General features: G+C 54.0%; 1 protein-coding gene across 1 annotated transcript; it reads left to right on the plus strand.

Moving 5' to 3' along the window:
• Positions 1 to 3,279: 3,279 nt before the first annotated feature.
• On the plus strand, positions 3,280 to 4,585 carry Gsx1 (GS homeobox 1). Its single transcript, XM_004631048.2, has 2 exons — positions 3,280 to 3,727; positions 4,196 to 4,585. Exons 1-2 carry the CDS (start codon positions 3,319 to 3,321, stop codon positions 4,579 to 4,581), a joined length of 795 nt encoding a protein of 264 aa, XP_004631105.2. The 5' UTR covers positions 3,280 to 3,318; the 3' UTR covers positions 4,582 to 4,585.
• Positions 4,586 to 9,763: the final 5,178 nt, after the last annotated feature.

Genomic DNA, 9,763 nt, shown 5'->3' on the forward strand with positions numbered 1-9,763 from the left:
AACTTGTTACACAGCAATACACAAGATAGAACAAACCTTGGGTTTCATAGAATAGGTATTTCAGAGGTGGGGAGACAGAAAAATAAACACTGAAACCTGGTCCTTATAAAGCCAAGAGCCAGGCAGGGAGTGTGTGTGTGTGTGTGTGTGTGTGTGTGCGTGTGTGCCCGTGTGTGCACGTGTGTGTGCTCAATAAGGTCGTTTGCTTCCTTGAGAAAGACAAGAAAGTGGCATTTGAAGAACGATGCCAAGAAAGTGAGAGATTTGGACATCACCACCACCCCAAATTGGGAATTTTTTGCCCTAGAGTCTTAGACCTAGTTCTGGAAGAAGAACGGTGTGTTCGTGCTACAGACAGCAGAACGCAGTATGGAAGGGGAAAAAAGCCCGGGACAACAGAACTTAATCTATGTTGAACTACCCTGATGGACACATGAAAACCAGCTCCGGGGACAGAGCCGTTGGCTCGGAGGGGCTGCCAGGGGGCCCTCTCTCCGGCTGTCAGGCTAATCCCGCCGCCTCCTCCCACCTCGCCCCGCCCCAGCGAGCGTTTGCTGGGCGAGTAAAGCTCAAACCAGTGGCCCCGGAAGCAGGCGGAGGGCGGCCCCAGCTGCCCGCCAGCAGCCCCGGGTCTCAGCCCCTGCCCCGGGCCCTGGGCCTGAGCAGCCAGCGGCCGCCCTGGTTCTCTCTCTTGCGCACAGGGCATTTCCTTCCCGAGACTGCCATGTTTCTAGGAGCGCCCGGCTGCCCCAGCCGCTGCCCAGCCGAGGAGCCGGTTCCCGGACGCAGCCCGCCGGGACCAGGGGCGGATTAAGTGCGCGTTCTTCGCAGGCGGCCCGAAAACACTCAGGGATGCTGTTTTGCTCAGGCATGGGTCTCTCCCGCGCAGAGTTGCACAACAAACCATTTAAACATTTCAGCACAAAACCCGATCTATTGTGGGGTCGCACATTAAAAAGTGTTATTCGCTTTGAAGTTTTTGTCTAGCGGCTCTAAACTGAAAGAAAATGTTTTCCTATTACTTAATTCAATCATAGCGAAGAGACTTGGTAAAAAGCCCACGGATTTTGCCCCAAAGTGTGACAGAGTTCTCTTTGTGTTTGCTTATCCTCCGCTGTCACACACTTTAATTCGCCTCTCTTTATCTGGCATTCAAAACTTTCTTCAATGACATTCAATAAAGTCCAGAGGCTGGAGGGAGAGGGGGAAAAACTGGTTATTTCCCCCCTCCGATATTCTTTCCCAGTAGCTTTGGCCTTGTTCTGGTCGGGGGGCTCTTAACCCTTTCCTGCCCAGGAGCGCTCGGGCTCCGCACTGCCGCTCGCGGGAGACCGGCGTGAGCACCACGCCGACCCCTCCAGCCTGGGCCCTGTGAGCACGGCTCTCGCTGCGGCTCATCAGGGAGTCCCTCTCCCGGTCCAGCCCAAATTTCCCAGAAAGTAACTAACCCGAGAACGAAGCTGTGTTGCGGCGTTCCGGGTGGTTCGAAGGAGCCCTGGGGCTGAGGCCGCGGCATGGGGGGCACCTCCCCTGCCAAGCAGTCAAGGAAACCTCGAACCCTTTCTCCAGTTAGGTCACTTCCTCGCTGATATGGAAGCAGCCCGCACCTCAACCCTTCTTATAACAAATTCTCTTGCTTTTTAAACAATTGTAATTGTTTCTGTTGCTATTGCGACAGAAAGATGTCACCAGTGGTGAAAACCCATGCAGACTCTTGGGATTCGGACAGTCTGGTCCCTTCCCGTGTTCCGGTCCCCAACCCCTTTGGGAAACTTCCCTCCTCTATTTCTCACAATTCCTTTCAGGGCTCAAGCAGGTGACTGTCACGATTTGGTTCCAATAAAATCGAAAGTAAATGTCTCCGGTGAAAAGTCTCCAGGCTGTAAATTCGAAATATTTATGCTAATTTCCTATTGTATGGAAAAAGCTCTTAGAGGAAACAGTTTCGAGCCTGAGAACGACGTTAAAAGCTAAGGCTGTGTACACTGCTCCTGGCGTTTGAAGTTGTTTAACCATTGTATGACCGGAAAGGAGCGAGGGACGCGGCAGGAGGAAGGATCAGGGTCCTGGACAGAGGCGAGTGAGGAGAGAAGGGGGGTTGAGGGTCGCTGAAGCTGTACTGAATGACAAGAGCCCTTCGCTGCGCTCCCAATGATGGGAAGGCAGTGGTTTCCAAGTCCCCAGAGGGTGTGCGCTCGTGGAGACGGGGCCTAAAGGATACGCGCAGGAGAGAGGGTCCACGCTCGCCACGCGTGCTGGGATATGAGATCTCAATGTGCAAAGCCTGGGCTCTCAGCTCCCCGTCCCCTACCTCTGTGTGACTCGTAGAGACTATTTACCTCTTCTTTCTTTACTTTCTTTTTTTATTGAAACATCCACGGCCCTGTTGCGTGAAGAAAGGGACTAGCTGGCCAGGGTCTACGGAACAAAGGCTGAGCGTGGAGGCGGCAGGAAAGTTAAGACCCTTCGAGAAACAGACTCAACGGAGGGGCTTGTGCTGCCTGCGTGAGAAATAATGGGTCTTATTCTCCCTCCCCAAAGGCGCCTTCTCCCCAAGAACCCTGGTTCTCCTGCTTCTGACACAGGGGGAGGAGAAAGGGATTCCACAGGTGGAAATCAGAGGCCGGCTGCAGGGACGCTCGCTGGCGGGATAGGTTCGATCGGGTAGAACTGACTGGAAACAGTACGGGAGAAGGCAAGAAAAGATAACGGAAAGGAGAGGACCGGATCGTGGGGGGGGGTGCGCCCTTGAGGGGGCGTATGTGAGGTGGCAAGGTGCAAATTCATAAGATAAATGGACCGATCACCAATGCAAAGCCAAAGGGGAGTGAAGAATAAAGAGAAAGAAAAGAATATTAAATCGCGGGAGAATGAGAAAATAAACCTGCAAAAGGGAGAGGAGGGGGCGAGGGCGCCTGTTACGGCGTGGGTGGGGTTGACAAGAATAGAGTACATTATGCAGTTCATTTAGTTAACAAGTGAAATAATGAGGAAGCGTGCAGAGTGAATGCCAAGAGAAAAGGCACAAAAACCCTATTGAGAGGCCCGGCCGCTCCTGGCGTAGCCATCACATGGCAATAGTCCTATTTAAGCGGCGCCGCCGGCGCCTTTCAGCACCACTAGCTCTGGCCAGCACCCTGCGCGCTCTGGGCGGCGCAGGCGGCGGCCGAGGCTGCGGCTGAGCTTTCCGCCTCTGGCACCTTCCAGCCTCTGGGGTGGAGGCAGCTGCGGGCGGCGCGGCCGCGAAAGCGCTTGGAGAGCCGGAGGTCCCGCGGGCGGCGGGGCGGGCTGGCGGCCGGGCGACCACGCGCCGGGGCCATGCCGCGCTCCTTCCTGGTGGACTCGCTGGTGCTGCGCGAGGCTGGCGAGAAGAAGGCGCCCGAGGGCAGCCCGCCGCCGCTCTTTCCCTACTCGGTTCCCCCGCCGCACGCGCTGCACGGGCTGTCGCCCGGCGCCTGCCACGCGCGAAAGGCCGGGCTGCTGTGCGTGTGTCCGCTCTGCGTCACCGCCTCGCAGCTGCACGGGCCCCCGGGGCCGCCCGCGCTGCCGCTGCTCAAGGCGTCCTTCCCGCCCTTCGGTTCGCAGTACTGCCACGCGCCCCTGGGCCGCCAGCACACGGCCATGTCGCCCGGAGTCGCTCACGGCCCGGCCGCCGCTGCAGCCGCCGCGCTCTACCAAACCTCCTACCCGCTGCCGGACCCCAGGCAGTTTCACTGCCTCTCCGTGGGTAAGCCGGGGTAGCTGCGCAGAGGGACGGGGAAAGGGCGATCGGAAGTCGCTTGGGGAGCCCGAGCTTGGGGAAGGGGGACCCTGGGTGTTCTGGGAGTAGTGAAAGTCCCGTGGTGAACCTGAGGGAGGCACTCAGGCTGGTGGGGATGGAGGACCGAGGGCCGGACGCTGGAAGGGTATGAGAGCGGGAGATCCTGGACAGGGGTGGGGTGGGGGGTATCCAGGAAGACACGAGATCTGGTGTCCAGGACGCAGTAATGGCGTAACAGGACCAAATGCCTCTGAGAGAGTCAGGATCCTGTGGCTTGGCAAGGAGGCATCTAAAGTCACGCTGCTGCGGATCGTGTCGGGGCGAAGGGGAGTGTGAGAGCCCAAGGTCCCGGGATTCTAGGCGCCTTCTCGCAGAGACCTGGGTCCACATCGCGGAGTCTGACCGCTTTCGTTTCTGCCCTGCCACCCCTTCTAGACAGCAGCTCGAATCAGCTGCCCAGCAGCAAGAGGATGCGCACGGCGTTCACCAGCACGCAGCTGCTAGAGTTGGAACGAGAGTTCGCCTCCAATATGTATTTGTCCCGCCTTCGACGCATCGAGATCGCGACTTATCTGAATCTGTCCGAGAAGCAGGTGAAGATCTGGTTTCAGAACCGCCGGGTAAAGCACAAGAAGGAGGGCAAGGGCAGCAACCACCGCGGTGGCGCAGGGGGCGCCGCGGTGGGGTCCGGTGGGGGCGCCCCGCAGGGTTGCAAGTGCGCAACGCTCTCCTCGGCCAAGTGCTCCGAGGATGACGACGAATCGCCTATGTCTCCGTCCTCCTCGGGGAAGGACGACCGGGATCTCTCCATCACTCCGTAGGCGCACACGTCCTTAGGCCGACCCAACCCAGGACCTCCGAGCAGCTCCAAGACTGGTCTGGGACGCAGCACTGGTTCTTAGGTACCCACTGCCAATCGATTGCCTCGCGTGGATTTCGCACAGCTTTGCAGAGTCCCCCAGCTATGAGAAGAGCTGAGATTTTAGCAGAGACCTGAAGATGGTATCTGGAATTGCAGTGCTCCTGCATGGCCAAAGAGAACTCCAAGCTGAGAACCCTGTCACCCGCGGCTTGCCCGCTCAGCCCAGCACCTTGCTGGCCACAGACCCTTCCTAGCCATCCTTTTCTGGGCTGGCTCAAGGTTCCTGTACTCACCTTCACCTTTAGTCAAGCTCGGCCTTTGACGTGGAGTCCCCTTTGCTTCCTTTTTTAAAAATAGCTTTCCCTCCCTATTCTTTCCTGTGATTGCTTACTTCACCCATGCCCACACCACACATTTATGAGTCCCCACCATTTCCTTGATCAGGCTTTGCTGTCCAAAGTCCTCAAAGCTTCTCTCCCGGGAGAGAAAATCATACATGGCATCCATATGGGGAGAACCAATTCGTTTTGTTGCTGACCTGCTCTGCGATTTCCCTGAGTATAGATTCCAGTTCTTCCCCTGACACTCCCCTCTAACCCCAGGTCCTGCTCACCTGGGCCTAGATGTGTAACTGTACCGTTTCTGTAATACCAGAAGATATTTATTTATTTATTTATGTACAAAATTTTAAATAAACTTTTTTTTTTTCTTAGAAGTGTCCCTGCCTCTGGGATCCAGGACCTCTGTGGTCTAGGCTAGACAGCCACTGGCTTGGACTGGTCCTTCCTGCTGGGCAGGGCGGGGATGATGTTGCCAGCGGTTCCTATCTCCAGCCTTCACTATACAGCTTAGCCAGAGCCCTCTCCAAACCCACAGCCCCAGAAAGACCCAGGCCTCCACTCCGGCACAGTGCACTTCCCAGAGTTTCCAGCCTGGCACTCCTGCCCCCTGGTGCATTGGCTGAACCAGAGAAAAGGAAGGAGCTCCCCTTCTCTGCACTAGGTCCAGACCCCTGTAGTGCCTTAGGCCTATGATTGGACCTTAAGCTCCAACCTACCGGGTTTTGGTCTTAGGCCCTAGGAAACAGGAACAGAAACCATCCCTGCTTCCAACTCCCTCCAATGCAAGAAATACACTCTTGTTGCATTCCAACTGATAGACTTTGTTGGAGAGGAGCCCCTCCTCTGCAGGGTGGTGTGCCCTTCACTTGGAAAGGCCTTCTTGCTTTGCTTTGAGGCAAATTCTAATATGGAGTAGTCAGAGCAATCCTAACTCTAGGGAGATCCTGAGAGCAGGTTTGGGGCCTCCAGTTCTCACCAGTTTTCCTCAACCCCTAGCCCCTGAAGCCCTGAATCCACACCCCAGTCTTCCTTAAGGACACCCCAGTCCTCTTTTCTCTGTGGCTGAAGAGAAAGAGGTGTGTAGACTGTGCTGAGACAACCCAAGGGCAAGTACTGCTGCCACCCAGGGAATCACTCCCCAAGCAGTGGATCCAGGTGCTTGGTACCTCCTGAAGCTTCCGGTGCTGCATCTTGGGCAACAGGGCAGCTTCTAATCCACACTTACCACACACTGTGGGGAGCCCAGTCTCCCTGTGCCTGGGCAAACAACCTGTCTCCTTCAGCCAGAAAGATGCTTCAGCTGTGATTGCTCAACATTTATGGGGCTCATTTCTAAAACTTTCTGTCTTTTCTTTCAAAGCAAGCAGAATGCTTGGGTCTCATCTGTCCCCCTAGGACAAGGGTGGCCATCCTGGAGAAGTCATTTCTGGATCTGATGGAGGATGGCTAGCACCATAACCAGAGTTCCGCTGGCCTCTTGGCAATCTCCCTTCACCATTAGTCTCTGCCATCCTAGGAAGGGGACATCATCCCAAGTCAAAACAAGCCAAGGTACCTTGAGGCACACGGTGAACAGAACGCTCACTCATATTTGCATGCGGTGATGATCATGACACGGAGTTGCACACAGATGGAACGACCTGCCTAGATTTCGGTCACTGTAGCTGTTCCTCCTCAACTCCAGGGAGACCCCTGAGTCTCCCTGGCCCAAACCTGGGGTCCTATGCATATGACATCCGTCCGGTAGATTGATTAGGGGGCATGATGTTTGCTGAGAAAGAAGTCCTCCCCTGGGTGATGGAAGGAGTAGCTTTCTGCTCTCAGGACAGCGCTGGTGTACAGGACCTTCTGTCAGAAATGCAGTTGTGGTATCTGGGAGCCCAGGTCCGAGCTGGGAGGGAAGGGCTGGAAACTGGGCTAGGGAGATGCGAACAGGCAGAACATGTGTCCTCCCTTTTCAGTTTGGTTACCCCGCGAAGGACTATAGGGGTTCCTCCAGTTCCCAGCTGCTCGCCGAAGGCGAAGATGGGCTGCAACGCGGAGTTCCGCGCAGGCCCAGTTTTCTTGGGAGTCTTAAGTTTCTTCTTGGGCTTTCTGATCCAGGCTTGATTTTTCCTGCCTCGCGCACACAGCCGTGGGCTTTGCGCTTTCTGTGGGGCTGCCCTAGCGAGCAAAATGGAAAAAACTCGGCCTCTTTGGGGCGGTGCCAGTCGTTCTCTAGGCCCTGTTGAGAGCGCAGAGCTGCAGTGTGGAGGCCACGGGCTCTCAGCTAACCGCTGGGCCTGGGGTGCAGCCAATGGCACTGGGATCCCAAAAAGGATTGGGCTCAAACCCGTCTCACCTTGGTGGCGCCTGAACTGAATGCAGAAATAGCTCGGATTTCATAAGAAGCCGGACGGGAGGCTCCCGGCTCAGCCAGAGCTGGGAGCAGTGCCCAAGGGGCCTGCAGCCAGGGGCTACTAAAAGAGCGTTCAGTTGCGGAGAGTCCAGCCTTCCAGTCGCAAGGTTCTGAGCTGGGATTTGGGGTTTGCAAGGCAAACTGTGAACGTAGAATCAAACTAGGCTTTCAGGACGACATTTGTAAAGTGCCAATTAATGGTACCCAATCCACATTTAGACCTTTGAATTTCTTTCAGGAACAATGTCCTTCTTTTCCCTGTGATGGTTAGTAGCTAGGAGTTCTGGACCTAGAATCCACATCCCTGACTTTGTGACACATTTCCACATTAATTTATAAGCTGGATAGACTTGAGCACACCACTGGTTCCCTTCCAAACCACTGGTCCTTAGTAAACCTCTGTTTCTCCTTTGCAGAGTTGTCTAGCAATATTAAAGAATAGAATTCACAAAATGTTAGGCACCATGCCTACCAATTTTCAGTAAGCATTAGCTGATATCGCAATTGTGTTGTGTAGCTAGTTGTGGGGTCTATGGCTGTACCCTGGCACATCCTTGTGACTAAGTTGTTCTCTGAACACTGAAAGTGATATCACCCGAAGGCTGAGATATCAATCTACCACTGAGAGGCTGGAAAAGAAATCAAAAGACTACCTGGACTCCCTGGAGTTAGTGGATCAGAAAATCAGAACTGACCCCCTCTGCTTAGCCCCTTCTGCCTGACACTGCTCAGGTGCTGAACAGCACCTAAGTCCTCTTTCCACCTTCGCAGGCCAGTTCCTTCACCCTGCACTGTTGACTGTGTGACTGGATGAGTTCTGTTGTGGGGCAGTGCTGTGTACTGTGGGTTGCTGAAGAGCTTCCCTGGCCTCTGCCCATTAGTGTCCATAGCAGTTTTCCCAGTTACAACAGCCCAAACATCTCCAGGCATTGCCAATAGTCTTCTGGAGGGCAAAAAAGTTGGGAACCACTCACTCAGACCAGATGATTTCTGCAGAAGTCCTCAGTGAACAGGATTTGGAAGCCTAGCTCTGGGCATATCTTCCTTCTTCATCTTTAGTTATCCCTCTCTTGAACAGCCACACATTATCCTTCTGAGATACTGAACATGTACTGCAGTGAGATTTCCAGCAAGAAGGAGAAAAAGAAAGCAGTAGTGGGAAGTAGGGGAGGCAGCAAGTCCCAGATCTCTGCTTGCATAGGGCATATGCTGCTAATCTGTGTACCCTAGGATGTGGGTGAGAGGGATTGTCATGGTTTGGGATTTTTACAAGGTGAATAATACAATACAAGACATATTTTATAAGATTATATTATAATCACCCAAAGAATCATATACAAAGAGTACAGAAAATCTGTCCACAAACTAAAGACCAAAAAATCCATCTGAGGACCTGTACCTCAATATTCTGCATGAGTCCAGCTGAAAACCTAGAGCCCATAACAATGCCTCTCATCAGTCCAATTGAAGGCCTAGAGCCCACAACAAAATCTTATGCAGGCCCGCTCCACAGATATGCACTGGAAAGGCCCAAAGGTCAGTGAGGGAAGCTAGAAAGTCTGTGCCAGTAGGATGAAGGATTTGTGCTAGCAGGCTGAGGGGTTCTGTACTGGAGCTAGGAAGCTATGCTCAAAGTAATAACCAGAGCTCCCCCCAACAAGTACCACAGCTGTCCTCAGCAATACTGAGGTCCCAGAAGCTCCTCCTGCAGCAATGAGGAAAGCTGAGTTCCCATCAGGAAAGCCAGCATTGGCCCCGGGGAGATAGCTCAGTAGAATAAGTGCTTGCCTGGCAAGCGCAGTGTCCTGAGTTCAATCCTGCTACCTAAAAAAAGAAGGAAAGCCAACATGACAAGCTTCTCCAGGAGCAGTGCACCATCTTCCCCTCTGGAGCCAGGAAATGATGCTCAAGTTGAGGACCTGAGCTCCCCCAAAATGCACCACAGCCTTTCTCTGTGACAAAGTCCCTAGCTTGCCAAGAACAGCCAAGTTCATCAGGAAAGTCAGTATGACAAGGTTCTCCCTCTGAATAACCCAAGAGAACCACCTATTTCCAACAGCCCCAATAGCTTCTCCAAACAGCTTCCCTAATAGCCTCTCAATAGCTTCTCCAGTTGTGCCTCTACCAATGTTGGCAACAATCCTCAGGTGGGCCTCCCACACCCAGAACCATACTAGTTCAATTCAGCTTGGGTGTAATAAGTTGACCACCAGTTACCAGCTCACTACAGGGACTCAGAGGTATGCTAACTTTGCAGTTACAGGGCCTCTAGGGCCTTCTCAGAAGTATTCTAGCCATGTCTCATCACCTACAGATGAGTGGGCCTCCTCCCAGTGAGGTATAAAGACCAGCATAAGGCCAGCCTTGTGGAAGTGGCTCTCAGGAACCTGATATCCCCCAAC

Source organism: Octodon degus, unplaced genomic scaffold, assembly GCF_000260255.1.
Source record: "Octodon degus isolate 3935 unplaced genomic scaffold, OctDeg1.0 scaffold00038, whole genome shotgun sequence".
In the NCBI taxonomy this organism is placed as follows: domain Eukaryota; kingdom Metazoa; phylum Chordata; class Mammalia; order Rodentia; family Octodontidae; genus Octodon; species Octodon degus.